The sequence below is a fragment of the Salvelinus namaycush genome, chromosome 4 (assembly GCF_016432855.1).
Source record: "Salvelinus namaycush isolate Seneca chromosome 4, SaNama_1.0, whole genome shotgun sequence".
In the NCBI taxonomy this organism is placed as follows: domain Eukaryota; kingdom Metazoa; phylum Chordata; class Actinopteri; order Salmoniformes; family Salmonidae; genus Salvelinus; species Salvelinus namaycush.
The window spans coordinates 31154112-31174845 of NC_052310.1; the positions used below are offsets into that span (position 1 = coordinate 31154112).

Below are 20734 nucleotides of genomic sequence, written 5' to 3' on the forward strand. Positions count from 1 at the left end.
ATATTTATGTTGTATATACAGGGCACATTTGCAAAAGAGACCTAGGACTCAATATGTCTTCCCTGTTAAAATAAAGGTTAAATAAAATAACAGGATTCCTATTACCTTTTCGGAGATGCTTTTTGGATTCGGGCCCAGGGCCAGGATTCATAAAGCCCTTCAGAGTAGGAGTTCTAATCTAGAATCTATGCATGAAGCCATTTTAGTCATAACCCACTGGGCAAAAACTGGTTGAATCAATGTTGTTTCCACGTCATTTCAACAAAGAAATTAAATGTGATGAAGTGGTTAACGTAAGGGAATTTTGTATTTTTTTCACCCAACTCTTAACCTAAATCCAATGACATGGTGCCATTTTTTGTTGAATTCAAGTTAGTTGACAACTCAACCAAAATTAAATCAAAACTAGATGTTGAATTGACGCCTGTGCCCAGTGGGAAGAGTCCTGCCTAGTCGACAGATATTTAGGAGATCATATGTGGGGTCCTAACTAGCTATACAGAAAGTTGCTTTGGAGTTGTTGAAAGAATGTTTTTATATTTTTATATAATCAACCCATAAATTATCTAGAAGGACCTGCAACAGTATCTCTTGCACTTTTGAAAATAATTTCAAATTCATATTACTTGATGTACAGTCACATACACTGTGGGTATCTAAAGTGTGCTATAGAGTTCACACACGGTGACACGTGATTGGTTATTCCCCCAATTTGCAACAATGTCAATGAGTGTCATGACTATCATTTCTTTGCGTAATTACAAGTTGGGAAAAACTTTTATGAGTGGATTTTCGTCCTGGCTCAGAGTTTAAACCTACTCTGAGCTGGGATTTTTTAAATTATTGTCTTAAAACGGGTTTTAACAGGATTCCTAGGCCCTTTTCTGAAACACTTTGTGCATATGGCCCCAGGTCCCCCCTGTCCATGTTATATAATTTATTATGATCCAAAAGGCTAAAGTGTTCCTAGAGCAGCACTCCTACTTTGAGACCTTTAATGAATATTGGCCCAGATGTCCTTCTTTCAGACTTTTACTTGATAACTTAACTATGATACATGTATTTAAATGAAATACTATCTGTAGGGCTCATTTGAGGGCTCATTTACAACTGATAGTCCCCCAGAAGTGTAAAAACACATTACATCATTAAAATTCTCTCTGTTGAAATACTATACATTTCAGATGTAAAAAAACTAAGGATAAAAATGACAAAACTCCTTTAAACTGATATTTCCATGATGGTGCATCGTCCAAGCGTCCTCTCATAGAACCCCTGATGTGGTGGCGCCCAACATGGTGGGAGAGGTGGGGGAGAGTCCTGTGCCCTGTGTGTGTGGGGGGGAACATGGTGAGAGAAAGGGAGACAACCAGATATGTGTGTTGGACTGTGATGAGCATTTCGACAATGTGTGTGTTTGGGGCTGTGGTGAAACTTAGTGAGAGGGTGAGGTTTGTGTATGGGGCTGTGGTAGGGGTGAGGACGATGTGTGTGTCTGGGGCTATGGTGAAGATGAGATGTGTGTGTAGGACTGTGCTGAGAGTGAGGGAGAGTATAGGACGTGTGTGGGTGGCTTTGGTGAGGCTGAGAGAAAGGATTAGGTGTGTGGGGACGAGGTTTGTGTGTGGGGCTATGGTGAGGACGAGATGTGTGTGTGGGGCTATGATGAAGATGGGGTGTGTGTGTGGGGCTATGATGAAGATGAGGTGTGTGTGTGGGGCTATGATGAAGATGAGGTGTGTGTGTGTGGCTATGATGGGGATGATGTGTGTGTCTGGGGCTATGATGGGGATGATGTGTGTGTCTGGGGCTATGCTGTAGAGGAGGTGTGTGTGTGGAGATGTGTTGAGCCAGAGGGTGCGAGTATGGGAGATGGCATGGGGAGTGAGCTGGAGCATGAAGTCAGCAGAAGTACTCGTTGGGCTGACCCTCTATCTTAGCCGTGGCCTCCGAGTCCAGACTGGATCGGGCCGATAGCAGCCGGTTGGACTCCTCAGGGTTGAGTCTGGTCAGGTACTCACCCTCCAACCCTTTAGCCTTGGTTCCGGGGGACAGCGTCTCAAAAGTAACATACGAGTCCTGGATGTCCTTGGACTTCTTGCCCCACATCTTCTGGATGCGCCTCTTGAGCGCGCCACAGCAGACGATGACGGTGAGTGGCACAGCAATGACACAAGCCACGGTAATCACGATGACGTTGATGAGCTTCTGGGTGCCAGCGGCACTGGCCGCCTCGTCGGTGGAGAAGATGACACACTGCTCCTTCTTGGGGATCAGGCCCCGGACACACACGCAGGCAATGTACTTAGTCTTGGGCACCAGGCCCTCGATGAAGACCCGATTCTGACCCGCCGCCACGTTGATCTTGCGCATGTCTCGCTCGCCGAAGACGGCATAGAGCACACTGAAGGCCGTGGTGTTCTTGGCCTTGGGTGCCCGCCAGTTCAGGGTGATGGTGTTCTCCGTGTCGCCCAACACCTTGACCGAGCGAACTATCCGGTCCGGGTCATACTGGGCCTGGGCCAGGTTGCTCAGGTTCGTCTTCTCCAGCTCCAGGAGTCCGTCTGGACTGGGCAACTTGGCTGGTCCAGGGGTGGCTCTATCTGCCACACTTCCCACTACCACACCTTCAGGCTCAGGGCTGGTGTCCACAACAGCAGGTGGGGGTGGAGGATTGGGGGTGGGAACCACTAACCTATCCACCAGTTTCTCCTGGTATGCTGCCTTCCCCATCCCGTTGGGTTTGTTGACTTTGTTTTTTTCTACAGTAGCAGCAACCACGCTGGTTTGGTTGTTGTTATTGTTGGGTTTTGGGGGAGCGTCGGAGACAACCAGGGAGATGATGGTCTCTGCATTTCCGGCGTAGTTAGTGGCCTTGCAGACATACTTACCTGAGTCACGGTAGGACACGGCTGGGACACTGAGGATGGACCAGATAATGCCTTCCTTGGAGTTCTCCTGCTGGACTGTAGAGCAAGAGAAGACACATGGACACACTATTAGTCAGAGTAAAAAAATGTAAATACTAAAAAGTAATACAAAGACAGGGGAGATTCCCATTTTAAGTGTTTTTTAATGCAGGGGCCACATCCACAAAGCGTCTCAGAAAAGGTCCTAGGAATCCTGTTAAAACCTTAAGACAAACTCTGAATAATATCAATTATAAATTTTATCTCAGCTGGTAATCACGACAGTTTAAGGTACTACAAAGGAAAGATAGTGATGCTCATTGACGTTTTTGCAATTTTGATATTTTTTTTATTTAACCTTTATTTAACTAGACAAGTCAGTTGAAAACAAATTCTTATTTTACAATGATGGCCTACCCCGGTCAAACCCTCCCCTAACCCGCCAACGCTAGGCAGATTGTGCGCCGCCCTATGGAACTCCCAATCATGATACAGTCCGGGATCAAATCAGAGTCTTTAGTGACAGCACTGAGATCTAGCGCTGAGATCTAATCAAATTGTATTGGTCACATACACATGGTTAGCAGATGTTATTGCGAGTGTAGCAAAATGCTTGTGCTTCTAGTTCCGACAGTGGAGCAATATCTAACAAGTAATATCTAACAATTCCACAACAAATACCTAAAACACACAAATCTAAGTAAAGGAATGGAATAAGAATATATAAATATATGGATGAGCAATGTCAGAGCGGCATAGGCTAAGATGCAATAGATAGTAAATAATACAGAATAGTAATAATACAGTATATATATATATATATATATATATATATGAGGTGAGTAATGCAAGATATATAAACATTATTAGTGGCACTATTAAAGTGACTACTGTTCCATTTATTAAAGTGGCCAATTATTTCAAGTCTGTATGTAGGCAGCAGCCTCTCTGTGCAGTGCCTTAGATGCAGTGCCTTAGACTGCTGTGCCACTCGGGAGCCCCGAATAATGGGGAATAACTAATTGCGATGAGGCATTGCCAGCTGTGAACTCTATAGCACTCTTCAGACAACCACAGTGAATGTGGAATGTTGCACTTTTCATTCTCTTAATTCTTGCCTAATATGTTGGAATGCATAACCTTTTTTTTTTTTTACTAATTCTGATATTTTGAAGTATGTAATAGGCCTATTGCACTGAATCATACAGCATGGTGGTTGTTAAAGCGTAATTTGGATAATATTAACGTTATACTGTGTCAACACACTCATCATCGTCACTCTCGTTCAACAACTCTAAATTGCTTTGGCACAGTAGGTATCAAGTCACTTGCTGATAATGTTGGAAAGTTCTATAATTCTAACTGAACACAATCAAAGCTAACATACACTACATGGCCAGAACTATTCAAAATTTGTGGATTTGGCTATTTCAGCCTCACCCGTTTCTGACAGGTGTATAAAATCGAGTTCACAGCCATGCAATTTCCAAAGACAAACATTGGCAGTAAAATGGCCTGTACTGCAGAACTCAGTGACTTTCTACGTGGCACTGTCATAGGATGCCACCTTTCCAACAAGGTAGTTCGTCAAATCTCTGGCCTGCTAGAGCTGTCACGGTCAACTGTAAGGGCTGTTATTGTGAAGTGGAAACGTCTAGGAGCAACAACGGCTCAGCCGAGAATTGGTAGGCCACACAAGCTCACAGAATGGGACCGGTGAATGCTGAAGAGTGTAGCGCTTTAAAATTGTCTGTCCTCGGTTGCAACACTCACTACCGAGTTCCAAACTGCCTCTGGAAGCAACGTCAGCACAAGAACTGTTCGTCAGGAGCTTAATGGCCGAGCTGCTGCACAGAAGCCTAAAATCACCATGTGCAATGCCAAGCGTCGGCTGGAGTGGTGTAAAGCTCGCCGCCATTAGACTTTGTAGCAGTGGAAACACGTTCTCTGGAGTGATGAATCATGCTTCACCATCTGTCCAACAAACGAATCTGGGTTTGGCAGATACCAGGAGAAAGCTACCTGCCCGAATGCATATTGCCAACTGTAATGTTTGGTGGAGGAGGAATAATAGTCTGGGGCTGTTTTTCATTAGTTCCAATGAAGGAAAATCTTAACACTACAACATACAATGACATTCTAGACGATTCTGTTCTTCAAACTTTAGGTGTATCATGTGACATTTTCTTCATGTGAAATCATTGTCAAAAGTGCAAGAATTACTGTTGCATGTACAGTTGAAGTCAGAAGTTTACATACTGTCACGTCCTGACCATAGTGCTTATGTGTTTTGCTTGTTTTAGTGTTGGTCAGGACGTGAGCTGGGTGGGCATTCTATGTTGTGTGTCTAGTTTGTCTGTTTCTGTGTTCAGCCTAATATGGTTCTCAATCAGAGGCAGCTGTCAATCGCTGTCCCTGATTGAGAATCATATATAGGTGGCTTGTTTTGTGTTGGGATTTTGTGGGTGGTTGATTCCTGTGTCACACGGGACTGTGACGGTTAGTACGTTTGTTATTTTGTATAGTGTCTTGTCTTCGTGTATATTAAATCATGGAAACTTACCACGCTGCACATTGGTCCTCCGATCCTTCTCGCCTCTCCTCATCCGAGGAGGAGGAAGAGCTAGACTGCTGTTACAGAACCACCCACCAAACTCGGACCAAGCAGCGTGAGTACGGGCAGCAGCAGCAGCAGCGGCCCACTACACAGGACTCCTGGACATGGGGGGAAATTCTGGAGGGAAAAGGATACTGGGCTCGCATTGGAGAATATCGCCGCTCTCGTGAAGAGATGGAGGCAGCTAAAGCCCAGGAGCGGTGGTATGAGGAGGCAGCACGGAAGCGTGGCTGGAAGCCCGAGAAGAAATCCCCAAAATTTCTTGGGGGGGGGGGGGGGGGGGGGGGCTAAAGGGTAGTGTGGCGAAGGCAGGTAGGAGACCTGCGCCAACTTCCCATGCTTAACGTGGAGAGCGGGAGTACGGGCAGACACCGTGTTGTGCGGAAGAGCGCACGGTGTCTCCTGTACATGTGCTTAGCCCGGTGCGGTACATTCCAGCTCCACGTATTGGCCGGGCTAGAGTGAGCATTGAGCCAGGTGCCATGAAGCCGGCTCAACGCGTCTGGTCTCCAGTGCGTCTCCTCGGGCCGGCATACATGGCACCAGCCTTACGTATGGTGTCCCCGGTTCGCCAACACAGCCCAGTGCGGGTTATTCCACCTCCCCGCACTGGTTGGGCTACGGGGAGCATGCAACCAGGTAAGGTTGGGCAGGCTCGGTGCTCAAGGGAGCCAGTACGCCTGCACGGTCCAGTATATCTGGCGCCACCTTCCCGCCCCAGCCCAGTACCACCAGTGCCTACACCACGCACCAGGCTTCCAGTGCGTCTCCAGAGCCCTGTTCCTCCTCCACGCAGTCTCCCTGTGGTGCGTGTCTCCAGCCCAGTACACCCAGTTCCGGCACCACGCACTAAGCCTCCTGTGCGTCTCCAGAGCTCTGTACGCACTGTTCCTGCTCCCCGCACTAGCCTTGAGGTGCGTGTCTCCAGTCAGGTACCACCAGTTCCGGCACCACGCACCAGGCCTACTGTGCGCCTCAGCAGGTCAGAGTCGGCCGTCTGTCCAGCGCAGTCTGAGCCGCCCGCCTGCCCAGCGCAGTCTGAGCCGCCCGCCTGCCCAGCGCCGTCTGAGCCGTCCGTCTGCCCAGCGCCGTCTGAGCCGCCCGTCTGTCCCGAGCCGTCTGAGCCGCCCGTCTGTCCCGAGCCGTCTGAGCCGCCCGTCAGTCAGGAGCCGCCAGCCAGTCAGGAGCCGCCAGCCAGTCAGGAGCCGCCAGCCAGTCAGGAGCCGCCAGAGCCGCCAGCCAGTCAGGAGCCGCCAGAGCCGCCAGCCAGTCAGGAGCCGCCAGAGCCGCCAGCCAGTCAGGAGCCGCCAGAGCCGCCCTCCAGTCCGGAGCCGCCCTCCAGTCCGGAGCCGCCTCTCTGTCCGGAGCCGCCTCTCTGTCCGGAGCCGCCTCTCTGTCCGGAGCCGCCTCTCTGTCCGGAGCCGCCTCTCTGTCCGGAGCCGCCTCTCTGTCCGGAGCCGCCTCTCTGTCCGGAGCCGCCTCTCTGTCCTGAGCTACCTCTCTGTCCTGAGCTGTCTCCTCAATGTAGTTGGGACCTTGGTGAGGATTCCTAGGCCAAGGTCGGGAGCGAGGGTCGCCACTCAAAGGACGCTAAGGAGGGGAACAAGGACAATGGTGGAGTGGTGGCCTCGTCCTGCGCCGGAGCCGCCACCGCGGACAGATTTCAACCCAGACCCTCCCCTTGAGTTTTAGGGGTGCGTTTGGAGTCCGCACCTCAGGAGTGGGGTACTGTCACGTCCTGACCATAGTGCTTATGTGTTTTGCTTGTTTTAGTGTTGGTCAGGACGTGAGCTGGGTGGGCATTGTATGTTGTGTGTCTAGTTTGTCTGTTTCTGTGTTCAGCCTAATATGGTTCTCAATCAGAGGCAGCTGTCAATCGTTGTCCCTGATTGAGAATCATATATAGGTGGCTTGTTTTGTGTTGGGATTTTGTGGGTGGTTGTTTCCTGTGTCAGTGTTTGTGCCACACGGGACTGTGACGGTTAGTACGTTTGTTATTTTGTATAGTGTCTTGTCTTCGTGTATATTAAATCATGGAAACTTACCACGCTGCACATTGGTCCTCCGATCCTTCTCGCCTCTCCTCGTCCGAGGAGGAGGAAGAGCTAGACTGCCGTTACACATACACCTTAGCCAAATACATTTAAAATCCGTTTTCACAATTCCTGACATTTAAATTCTCTGTTTTAGGTCAGTTAGGATCACCACTTTATTTTAAGATTGTGAAATGTCAGAATAATAGTAGAGAGAATGATTTATTTCACCTTTATTTCTTTCATCACATTCCCAGTGGGTCAGAAGTTTACATACACTCAATTAGTATTTGGTAGCATTGCCATTAAATTGTTTAACCTGTTGAGGACAGAGGGCACTGTTTTCACTTTGGGGGAAAATCGTGCCCAATTTAAACGGCCTCGTACTCAATTCTTGCTCGTACAATATGTATATTATTATTACTATTGGATAGAAAACACTCTCTAGTTTCTAAAACCGTTTGAATTATATTTGTGAGTAAAACAGAACTCCTTTTGCAGCAATCTTCCTGACAGGAAATGGAAAATCTGAAATCGATGCTCTGTTCTAGGGCCTGCCTATTAATGTCCTTGATATTTATTAGTATAGATGCACTTCATACGTCTTCCACTAGATGTCGACAGGCAGTGAGAGAAGAAATGGAGTGAATAACTTGATCTGGGGTCGAATAAAAGCTCTCGGCATGACGTGTCACCAGTTTCCTGTTTTCTGGAGAGCGCGTGAAGGGACCTGGTTTTGCCTTCTGATGAGGTGTCGTTATGGACGACTAATATCTCCGGCTTTGATTTTATTTGACACATGTGACAATATCATCGTAAAGTATGTTTTTTCAATATAATTTTATTAGATTATTGAAATTTATTCGGGACGTTAGGCGTGTTGCGTTGTGTGCCTTTGTTCAGGAAGGAGAGCTTTGCGCTACTTTGCTAGCTTTCCGTGCTAATTGACTGGAGAAGAGGACATTCTAAATCCAAACAACGATTGTTCCCGACAAAGGACCCCTTGTACAACATTCTGATGAAAGATCATCAAAAGTAGGACCCATTTTATGATGCTATTTCATATATCTGTCGAACATGTTGTACTAGTCATTTGCGCCCAGATTTTGGGTACTCTCTCGCTACAACTAAGCTGGATGTCGTAATGAAGTTAATTTTAGAATTCTAACACGGCGATTGCATTAAGAACTAGTGTATCTATCATTTCCTATACAACATGTATTTTCTAGTAACATTTATGAATAGTTATTTGGTCAGAATAGTTGGAGTGTCATAAAAATATCCGCACATTCTGGGGAAAAAGATGCTACGTTAGCACAATGTATAACCACTGATTTCAGCTCTAAATATGCACATTTTCGAACAAAACATAAGTGTATGTATAACCTGATGTTATAGGACTGTCATCTGATGAAGGTTTATGAAGGTTAGTGAAAATGTATATCTTTTGCTGGTTTATTCCCTATCGCTATCGCTAACGTGCCTTGATGAATGAATGCGGTAGTGTGGTAGGCTATTGTAGTAAACTAATATAATGCTATATTGTGTTTTCGCTGTAAAACACTTTAAAAAAAAATCGGAAATATTGGTATTTAGGTATTTGACGTTGGTGTCTGTAATTACTCTGGCTGCTTCGGTTCTATTTCTGACGGTAGCTGTGATGTAAAACTGATTTATACCTCAAATATGCACATTTTTCGAACAAAACATAGATTTATTGTATAACATGTTATAAGACTGTCATCTGATGAAGTTGTTTCTTGGTTAGTTTGGTTGGTTCTTGGTTAGTTAGGTTGGCTTTGTGCATGCTACCTGTGCTGTGAAAAATGTCTGTCCTTTTTTGTATTTGGTGGTGAGCTAACATAAATATATGTGGTGTTTTCGCTGTAAAACATTTTAAAATTCGGACATGTTGACTGGATTCACAAGATGTGTACCTTTCATTTGCTGTATTGGACTTGTTAATGTGTGAAAGTTAAATATTTCTAAAAAATATCTTTTGAATTTCGCGCTCTGCCTTTTCAGTGGAATGTGGGAGGAGTTCCGCTAGCGGAACGCTGGTGCCAGACAGGTTAACTTGGGTCAAATGTTTTGAGATGTTGCTTCAATATATCCACATAATTTTCCTCCCTCATCATGCCATCTATTTTGTGAAGTGCACCAGTCCCTCCTGCAGCAAAGCAACCCCAGAACATGATGCTGTCACCCCCGTTCTTCACGGTTGGGATGGTGTTCTCCCCCTTTTTCCTCCAAACATAATGATGGTCATTATGGCCAAAGAGTTCTATTTTTGTTTCATCATACAAGAGGACATTTCTCTTTGCCTCAATGCTTGACATTATGGGAAAATCAAAAGAAATCAGCCAAGAACTCAAATTGTAGACCTCCACAAATCTGGTTCATCCTTGGGAGCAATTTCCAAATGCCTGAAAGCACCATGTTCATCTGTACAAACAATAGTACGCAATTATAAACACCATGGGACCACGCAACCGTCATTTTGCTCAGGAAGGAGACACGTTCCGTCTCCTAGAGATGAATGTACTTTGGTGTGAAAAGTGCAAATCAATGCCAGAACAACAGCAAAGGACCTTGTGAAGATGCTGGAGGAAACAGGTACAAAAGTATCTATATCCACAGTAAAACGAGTCCTATATCGACAAACCCTGAAAGGCCGCTCAGCAAGGAAGAAGCCACTGCTCCAAAACCGCCATAAAAAAGCCAGACTACGGTTTGCAACAGCACATGGGGACAAAGATCGTACTTTTCGGAGAAATGTCCTCTTGTCTGATGAAACAAAAATAGAACTGTTTGGCCATAATGACCATCGTTATGTTTGGAGGAAAAAGGGGGAGGATTGCAAGCCGAACAACACCATCCCAAACGTGAAGCACGGGGGTGGCAGCATCATGTTGTGGGGGTGCTTTGCTGCAGGAGGGACTGGTGCACTTCACAAAATAGATGGCATCATGAGGGAGGAAAATTATGTGGATATATTGAAGCAACATCTCAAGACATAAGTCAGGAAGTTAAAGCTTGGTCGCAAATGGATCTTCCAAATGGACAATGACCCCAAGCATACTTCCAAAGTTGTGGCAAAATGGCTTAAGGACAATAAAGTCAAGGTATTGGAGTGACCATTACAAAGCCCTGACCTCAGTCCCAAAGAAAATGTGTGGGCAGAACTGAAAAAGCGTGTGCAAGCAAGGAGGCCTACAAACCTGACTCAGTTACACCAGCTCTGTCAGGACCAATGGGCCAAAATTCACCCAACTTTTTGTGGGAAGCTTATGGAAGGCTATCCGCAACGTTTGACCCAAGTTAAACAATTTAATGGCAATGCTACCAAATACTAATTGAGTGTATGTAAACTTCTGACCCACTGAAATAAATCACTACTATTATTCTGACATTTCACATTCTTAAAACAAAGTGGTGATCCTAACTGACCTAAGACAGGGAATATTTACTAGGATTAAATGTCAGGAATTGTGAAAAACGGAGTTTAAATGTATTTGGCTAAGGTGTATTTAAACTTCCGACTTCAACTGTGCGTGTAGCACCAGCTGAATACGTTACAAATGGTTAAGAAATCTACCACTCTATAGACCAAGCAGACTAAGACGTGAGCCTGATGTTGCAAAATGATTTAAAACTACAACTCTACCAAAGGACAAGACTAGAGAACGTAAGGTCGCTGGTCCCCACATTGAAATGGTTACCACTCTATAGACCAAGCAGACTGAGGTGTAAGCCGAATGTTGCAAAATGGTTATAAACTCTGAAACTATCGATCACTGCAGAAGAAGCAAATCCTAGACATCGCGTTAACAGTCTGCAGCTGAAAACGTACGTAGCCTAGTACGAGAACACCAACAACCTCTGAAGCATTCTAACGAGATGAACTCAAAGAACTACTGTCGAAGTATCCATTATGTCGAAGTATCCATTCTTACCACCACCATGAGCAGGAGCTCTACCTAAGGATATGTTGATCTCTGGTGGCCGAAGCAGTGTCGTACACCCAACATCTCTGTGACCAAAGGATTTGGACGATCAAGGACAGCTCAATCGTGAATATATAAATTGCATTCCTTTCTCCGAATGAGCGGTTATTAGAGTGCTTAAGATTTTTTATTTTCATGAGCGTAGCCTCCCATAGTCCGATAGAGTAACTCCTTTGTCTCCCTTTTCCTCCCCCTCCTCTCTCTGAATTCTCCACCGTGTATAACCAAACTGTTCTGTTTTGTTAATCTTCGAGAGACGATTTACTGTATTATGTTAGTGTGTATTTGTGTATTCTGTAATTGTTTAATTAGTTAGTAAATAATTGAGCCAATTTGTGTATCGCTGATTCATCAATAAAGTAGGGTTCGTGCAGACTACAGGACATTACGACGTTCAGAATGACTGATGAGGTAATAATACAGTAATACACTGTAATCGATAAGATATGAAAATATCTGAAGCGAGTTAAATTTGGTAAATAATAACTCTTTAAACAACATTTTCCCATGGTGCCCCGACTTCCTAGTTAATTAATGTGTATATGATTAGTTTAATCACATAATAATTACACAGAGAATTGATTTGATAATATAACAGTCTTCACTTTAATGATAGTCACGTCATCACAATGATATATGATAAACAGAGTAGCAGCAGTGTATATGATGATTGTATTTGAGTCAGTATAAATGTATGTGAATATTATGTGTGTGTAAGCTAATGATGGAGTGAGTGTTTGTCTGTGTGTGTTGTTGTGTCAGTTTGTGTGAGTGTGTAGGGCCCTATGAGTGTGTATAGAGACAGAGAAAAAAATGTTAATAAATACAAGGGTCAACTCAGATCGTCCGTGTAGCCAGTTGTTCGCTATTTAGTTAGCCATTTAGTAGTCTTATGGCTTGTGGATAGAAGCTGTTCAGGAGCCTTTTGGTGTCAGACTTGATGCACCGGTACCAGTTGCCGTATGGAAGCAGACTTCCCTGGATGGCAGGGAGTTCAACCCCAGTGATGTACTGGGCTGTCTGCACCACCCTCTGTAGCACCATGTGATCGAGGGCGGTGCTATTGCCATACCAAGCATGGGTGCAGCAGGGGAAAAAATGCTCTCAAATGGTACAGCTGAAAAACCTTTTTAACCTCCTGAGGGGGAAAAGGTGCTGTAACGCCTTCTTCACAACCGTGCACTTGTGTGTGGATCATTTTAAGTTGATATGCAAAAAAATGACTTCATAATAAGATGATACATAATTGCATTATCACTTAACTACCTACAACATATTTGGCTGGCTAGCAAAAAAAGCTTGAAGCCATTTCTCTCGGTTTTTACTGCATTTTGCCTTTGTAGGGCAGTATGCATCACTGCTTATTTTAGTAAAATTTATGAAGTCAAGAAGCTAGCACTACTAGCTAGCTAGCTACATTGATTAGCTAGGTTCACAATGTAAACAAAAGCAACTTGTGTAATAAGAGGATCATATAATACAAACACTAGCAACAATTGAATGAGTATTTGAAAAAAACTGGACAAAATCTATTGTAGTTATGCATAATCGATGGATATGGTACAGTACAGTAGAACATATAATAAATATGCTCTTCCCCTCTGCTCCTCTCCGCTCTCAAAACAACGCGCTCTGTGCAGCAGGTAGAACAGCACATTGATAGGACGCTGATGGCAAAGAAATGCGACGTGTGTAGTGGAGCTAAAGCGTTATAGTGGAGCTGAAGTGTTACAGTCACACAGACACAGAGAGAGAAAGGAAGAGAAGCAAACACACAAATCCCTTGTTGACTCACCTGTCCCGTTCAGGGCTTTCCCTTCCGCCCTGCGCCAGGCCAGATCCGGGCTGGGAACGCCAATGGTCCCGCAGCGCAGCAGCACGTTGTTTCCCACGGCGCTGCGGACGTGCGCCACCGCTGTGTGGACGCGTGGCGCCTGGCACCTCCGCAGCTCGGCATCGCTGAACAGAACACCTGACAGGCTCTCGGGAGCTGCACAGCGGAGGCGTGTGTCGATTAATGCCACAGAGAACGTTGGCGACTTCTGGAACTGGACCAGGTCATACAGGCGGCAGTCACACAGCCAAGGGTTGTCATGGAGACCTGGATGGTTCAAGGTCAACTCATTAAGTCACATGGCAAAATAAAATTGAACTCTGAATTCTGTGATGAATAAAATTAAAAAGGATACTAATGGGGATTGGTGGGGTCAGAGGAGAACATAAGAGTTACAGTATGAAGTTTGGGACACGTTATAAGAAGGGCCCAGTTTTTCCTGGTTAGGTCATGAAAAACTCCTTGGCCTGGTCAGTTTACAAACACATCGTGGATGAAAGGAATGACAGTGTCTCTCTGGTTACACAGCTTTTCTGTATGGCTACAGATGACTGATGTGGATGTCTGTGTGAGGATGATGAGTTGATGAGTTGATGATTAGTTGGCCAGTTTGGAAATCTAGCCAGGACACCAGAGCTAACACCTCTACTCTTACAATGAGTGCCATGGGATCTTTAGAGACAACAGAAAGTCAGGACACCAGTTTCAAAAGAAGACACCCTACACAGGGCAATGCTCCCAATCACTGCCCTGGGGTATTAGAATATATTTTTTGACTAGTGGAAAGAGTACCTCCTATTGGCCCTCCAACACCACTTACCAGCAGCATCTGGTCTCCCATCCAGGGACCAACTAGGTCCAACCATGCTTAGCTTAAGAGACAAGCCAGCAGTGGTATGCAGGTTGGTATGCTGCTGGCCAAAGATGATGACAATGATGATGACAACGATAATGGCGACGGCGATGATGGTTAAATTGAGATTTAGGGAGTGATTTCACAATACTCAGATCATGTTGACTTTTTCAGAGGATTTGGGAACATATCACACATTCGTTTGTATACTGCTATTCCAGTTTCAGCTGTTCTGCCTGCGGTTATGGAACCGCCACCTGTCCCAGACCTGTTGTTTTTCAACTCTTAATGATCAGCTATGAAAAGCCAACTGAAAATTATTCATGATTATTATTTGACCATGCTTGTCACTTATGAACATTTTTGAACATCTTGGCATAGTTGTTATAATCTCCACCCGGCACAGCCAGAAGAGGACTGGCCACCCCTCATAGCCTGGTTCCTCTCTAGGTTTCTTCCTAGGTTTTGGCCTTTCTAGGGAGTTTTTCCTAGCCACCGTGCTTCTACACCTGCATTACTAGCTGTTTGGGGTTTTAGGCTGGGTTTCTGTACAGCACTTCGAGATATTAGCTGATGTACGAAGGGCTATATATAAAATAAAATTGATATACAGTATCTCCTTTTTTCTCCATTTCGAGGGATTTTTCAACCAACAACTCTGAGTGACTGAAAAAGATGTAGCTTACTTTACTTAAGCAATTTTCTAGGATGGAAAACATGCCTGATATGAATGTATGATTGTCTTGTGGTTTTATATTAGGGCTGCCTTCTAGCCACATCTCCCTTGTAAATGAGAGTGTATCTCAATTGTACATGCGATCACCTGGTAAATTGTGAGGGAAAAAAAGGGAAAAGGAAAAGGTAAAAAAAAATATCTCTCCCCCTTACCAAGTATCATTTTGGAGTTCTCTGGGCCCTGCACAGGTTTAACTGTTAGCCAGGTGGCGAGCACCTCAGCCGGAACAGTCAGAAGGTTGTTGCTGGACAGATCCAGGTAGGTCAGGTTTTTTAAATAAATTGTGGCGTCTGCGGGAACTGAGGTCAACTGGTTGTTGTGCAAGTCGAGCAGCGTGAGGCTGGACATATCCATAAGAGACTCCCAGGGGAACGCGGTGAGGGCATTCCCGTCAAGTCGCAGCTCCTCCAAATTTAGCATCCCACGGAAACTGTCCGGCTTGAGAGAGGACAGCACATTGAAGGACATCCAGAGGAACTCCAGATTGGGGAGGTAACTGAAGGCTTCGCTCGGGATCCGATGGATGGCTGTTTTCTCGATTCGCAGCTTGGACGTGTCCACGGGGAAACTGGCAGGCACAATGGAGATCTCGGGGTCATTGCAAATTACGCTCCTGAGGAAACAACGGGATGTGTTATACCTGGGTTTATGTTGTTTAAATAAAAAATGTGGGAGGAAAGGAACACAAATTGTATTATTTGAACTGTCTTTTTGTAAAAAGAAACTGACATTTTTGGTGTGAATTATTTGTTAAATGTCAAATTGGGTTTTCATAAGAGTTATTTAATACAGGCTATGTGCCAATTATAGTAACTGAATTCAAAAGCCTACATGTAGGACCTAACACTCTCACTAGAAACACAACTCAGAGAGATTGTCAGAGATAGAGAGTTGGTCAACGTGCCTTTGCAAGATAATCCTGCATTAAATAAAATTGAACATCATGCACTCCCAATAATTTACTTTGTCCACATGCTGATTTCGCAGTGAAGGTCCAACATCTGTAATCGTGCGAGAAATGTCTCTTAAATTAAACGGAATGCGTCTGCACAAACAAATAAAAACATGCACATTAAGCGATACATTGGTTGGTTTTGTCATTAGTTTATTCTACTCACCTGGCCATAGATCCATCACTTAGGTTGTGAAAAAAACAGCTGCACTGTGGCGGGCACGCGCTCGCCGAGGAGGGTAGCGCACCTGTCACCAGGTAGAGTCCCAAGACGAATGCGAGGAACATTTTGGCCCACTTTTATGCGTGCACTGCACAGCTAGCCTGCATGCACCCAGTCAGCACCCACTGAAGCCAAACAGACCTGCGTTTGTCATTTACCGAAATATCATCTGCACGGTTTTGTCCCACGGCTTCGCTGTCCCATAGCGATCAGACTGCTATGAGTCCCGAGATAAGAAGGATAGACAAGGATTAGCGAAAGGACTGCAGTCTTTTCATCTGGATGCATATTTCATCCTGGAATCCGATAGGCTGCGCAGAGACGTCCCTATTTATTATCACACAAAATACTTCCGAAATTGTCATAATCCACTGTGATGTTGTTTGTCTTTTTTTCTCCCCCACAAATTCAGTTTGTTAATTTGAACCCTGCCGTGACTGGTAAACTGTTGTTGGGCTGCGCTGGTTTTGCCAAGGTGTTGCACCGTGGTAAAATTGGTTTGAGATTCGATGTTTGCCAGACATTCGGACATTTAAACTTCAATAGCTCGCAAACGACTTGACCTACATAACTCAGGTTAGGCTCTTTATGAAAGAAAAAAGGTGTACAGCATTGCACAGGTTTTATTTGCCCGATTCCGACCCTAGTTTCACAATCAAAAGGCAGCGGTGTTTACTACACCGCTGCGGTTGGATTATGAAACTAGGCTCGGATTTGACGGGATTGCTAATAGTTAGGGACCATCAACAAAGTGCATGATCACAATATTCAAATTGCAATAGCTCCTCAACTGCGTCATTTAGCAACCTCATTTCAACTGTCAATTATTCCTCACATAGAGCGGCATGTTGCACAATCTTTGGTTTTCTCATAAAATGATTAAATTAAATATATATATTTATAAAAAACACTTACAATTAAATATCCGGTTGATCACATGACCTAGGCACCTCAAAACAACTTTGTATTGTTCAAAGAGACACACAAAGTACGCCCTTTGGTCTCATTAAGTGCTTACATGGTTTTATGAATCTTTAGAAGTCCAATGGCTCACGTGACTTAGCAACCTCATTTTAACTGCCTATTATTCCTTTTATAGAGAGACATTTTGCACTCCCTTTAGTTCTCATAAAATTATAAATTGTATTTATATATACATACTGTTGAGGTCGGAAGTTTACATACACTTAGGTTGGAGTCATTAAAACTCGTTTTTCAACCACCCCACAAATTTCTTGTTAACAAACTAGTTTTGACAAGTCGGGTAGGACATCTACTTTGTGCATGACACAAGTAATTTTTACAACAATTGTTTACAGACAGATTATTTCACTTATAATTCATTGTATCACAATTCCAGTGGGTCAGAAGTTAACATACACTAAGTTGACTGTGCCTTTAAACAGCTTGAAAAATTTCAGAAAATGATGTCATGGCTTTAGAAGCTTCTGATAGGCTAATTGACATCATTTGAATTAATTGGAGGTGTACCTGTGGATGTATTTCAAAGCCTACCTTCAAACTCAGTGCCTCTTTGCTTGACATCAAAGGCAAATCAAAAGAAATCAGCCAAAAAATTGTAGACCTCCACAAGTCTGGTTCATCCTTGGGAGCAATTTCCAAACACCTGGAGGTATTACGTTCATCTGTACAAACAATAGTACGCAAGTATTAACACCATGGGACCACGCAGCCGTCATACCGCTCAGGAAGGAGACGCGTTCTGTCACCTAGAGATTAAGGTACTTTGGTGCGAAAAGTGCAAATCAATCCCAGAACAACAGCAACAGGCCTTGTGAAGATGCTGAAGGAAACAGGTACAAAGTATCTATATCCACAGTAAAACGAGTCCTATATCGACATAACCTGAAAGGCTGTTCAGCAATGAAGAAGCCACTGCTCCAAATCTGCCATAAAAAAGCCAGACTAAGGTTTGCAACTGTACATGGGGACAAAGATTGTACTTTTAGGATAAATGACCTCTGGTCTGATGAAACAAAAATATAACTTTTTGCCCATAACGACCATCGTTATGTTTGGAGGAAAAAGGGGGATGCTTGCAAGCCGAAGAACACCATCCCAACCATGAAGCATGGGGGTGGCAGAATTTTGTTGTGGGGGTGCTTTGCTGCAGGAGAGGCTGGTGCACTTCACAAAATAGATGGCATCATGAGGGAGGAAAATTATGTGGATATATTGAAGCATCTCAAGACATCAGTCAAAAAGTTAAAGCTTGGTCCAAATAGATCTTCCAAATGTACAATGACCCCAAGCATACTTCCAAAGTTGTGACAAAATGGCTTAACCTCTTTGGGCTGCAGGGGCAGTATTGAGTAGCCGGATAATAGGTGCCCATTTCAAACGGCCTCGTACTCAATTCTTGCTCGTACAATATGCATATTATTATTACTATTGGATAGAAAACACTCTCTAGTTTCTATAGCCGTTTGAATTATGTCTCTGAGTGAAACAGAACTCATTCTACAGCACTTTTCCTCCCAGTGAGTGAGATTTCAGAAATCTTGGCCTCTGGTTCCAGGTCAGTTTTAAAGTCCCTGTAAATCCTATGAGGATACAAACACTGCCCATGCCTTCCTCTAGATGTCAGTAAGAGGTGACAATTTGAATGGAGTCGATTGCGCAATCAGGGCCTGTATAAAAGAGCACAAGGCGGAAGTGGCTTTCTTTTCCTGCTGCGCCTGACGCACGATGGACGTCGGACTGGCTCTCTTTCCAAGCGTTGGTTTAGCCACTTATATATCGCCGGTCATGTTTTTACTCGTTATAGGTGTTAAAAACATCATAAGGTAGTTAATTTAAACCGTTTTATAGCAATTTATATCCGTTTAGTGCGATTTTGAGGCATTGCTTTGTGATGCACTTTGAAGCGCCGGGCACGTTTCCAGTACCGGTCGAACGTTAGTGGGCATTTCGACGGACAAGAGGACATCTTTCGACCAAAAGAAGATTAGACCCAAGAAAGGATACATTGCCCAAGATTCTGATGGAAGATCAGCTCATAGTAAGAAATATTTAAGATGATAAATCGTTGTTCTGTAGAAAAATGTTAAACGCACATTCCGCCATTTTCTTTGGTATAGCTTCGCTTGGCGAACCCTGTATTGCACAGTAAGGATAATTTTAGAAATGTAATTCAGCGATTGCATTAAGAACTAATTTGTCTTTCGATAGCTGTCCAACTTATATTTTTTTAGTCAAGTTTATGAATAGTTATTCATGAGACAAGATCACTGTGAAAGATGGCGCCCGACATTTTCAGGCCAGTTTTGCTAGTATTGTCATTGTATAACCACGTTTTTTTGTGGCTAAATATGCACATTTTCGAACAAACTCTATATGTATGTTGTAATATGATGTTACAGGAGTGTCATCGGAAGAATTCTGAGAAGGTTAGTGAAAAAATTAATATATTTTGGCGATGATTACGTTATCGCTCTCTTTGGCTTGAATCAATGCTCGGGTAACGTTTGCACATGTGGTATGCTAATATAACGATTTATTGTGTTTTCGCTGTAAAACACTTCGAAAATCTGAAATGTTGTCTGAATTCACAAGATCTGTGTCTTTCCATTGCTATGCGCTGTCTATTTTTAAGAAATGTTTTATGATGAGTAAATTGGTAATACACGTTGCTCTCTGTAGTAATTCTAGTCGCTTTGGTGAGATTTGTGATGGTGGCTGCAATGGCAAACTATGATTTATACCTGAAATATGCACATTTTTCTAACAAAACCTATGCTATACAATAAATATGTTATCAGACTATCATCTGATGAAGTTTTTTCTTGGTTAGTGGCTATTTCTATCTTTATTTGGTCGAATTGGTGATAGCACCTGATGGAGTAAGAAACTGATGGAGTTAGAAAAGTGGTGTCTTTTGCTAACGTGGTTAGCTAATAGATTTACATATTTTGTCTTCCCTGTAAAACATTTTAAAAATCGGACATGTTGGCTTGATTCACAAGATGTGTACCTTTCATATGCTGTATTGGACTTGTTAATGTGTGAAAGTTAAATATTTAAAAAAAATAGATTTTGAATTTCGCGCCCTGCAATAGAGCTGGATGTTGTCATAAGTGTACCGATGTCGGGACAGCCCGCCTAACAGGTTAAGGACAACAAAGTCAAGGTATTGGAGTGGCCACCACAAAGCCGTGACCTCAATCCCATAGAAAATTTGTGGGCAGAACTGAAAAAGTGTGTGCGATCAAGGAGGCCTAAAACCTGACTCAGTTACATCAGCTCTGTCAGGAGGAATGGGCCAAAATTCACCCAACTTATTGTGGGAAGCTTGTGGAAGGCTACCCGAAACGTTTGACCCAAGTTGAACAATTTAGAGGCAATGCTACCAAATACCAATTGAGTGTATGTGATGAAAGAAATAAAGATGAAATAAATCACTCTACTATTATTCTGACATTTCACATTCTTAAAATACAGTGGTGATCCTAACTGACCTAAGACAGGGACATTTTACTAGGATTAAATGTCAGGAATTGTGAAAAACTGAGTTTAAATGTATTTGGCTAAGGTGTATGTAAACTTCCAA

General features: G+C 43.8%; 1 protein-coding gene across 1 annotated transcript; it reads right to left on the bottom strand.

The window, feature by feature from the left end:
- Positions 1–1902: 1902 nt before the first annotated feature.
- On the bottom strand, positions 1903–16229 carry LOC120045826 (leucine-rich repeat, immunoglobulin-like domain and transmembrane domain-containing protein 1). Its single transcript, XM_038990758.1, has 4 exons — positions 16108–16229; positions 15142–15602; positions 13362–13667; positions 1903–2966 (listed from the first exon to the last, which is right to left on the bottom strand). Exons 1-4 carry the CDS (start codon positions 16227–16229, stop codon positions 1903–1905), a joined length of 1953 nt encoding a protein of 650 aa, XP_038846686.1.
- Between the last annotated feature and the right edge of the window lie 4505 nt (positions 16230–20734).

Coding starts and splice junctions, on each gene's coding strand:
- LOC120045826 (XM_038990758.1), bottom strand. CDS start 16,229: ATGTTCCTCGCATTCGTCTTGGGACTCTACCTGGTGACAGGTGCGCTA. Junction 15,603..16,107: donor AGTGATGGATCTATGGCCAG/GTGAGTAGAATA, acceptor TTGTTTCCTCAG/GAGCGTAATTTGCAATGACC. Junction 13,668..15,141: donor GAACTCCAAAATGATACTTG/GTAAGGGGGAGA, acceptor TGAACCATCCAG/GTCTCCATGACAACCCTTGG.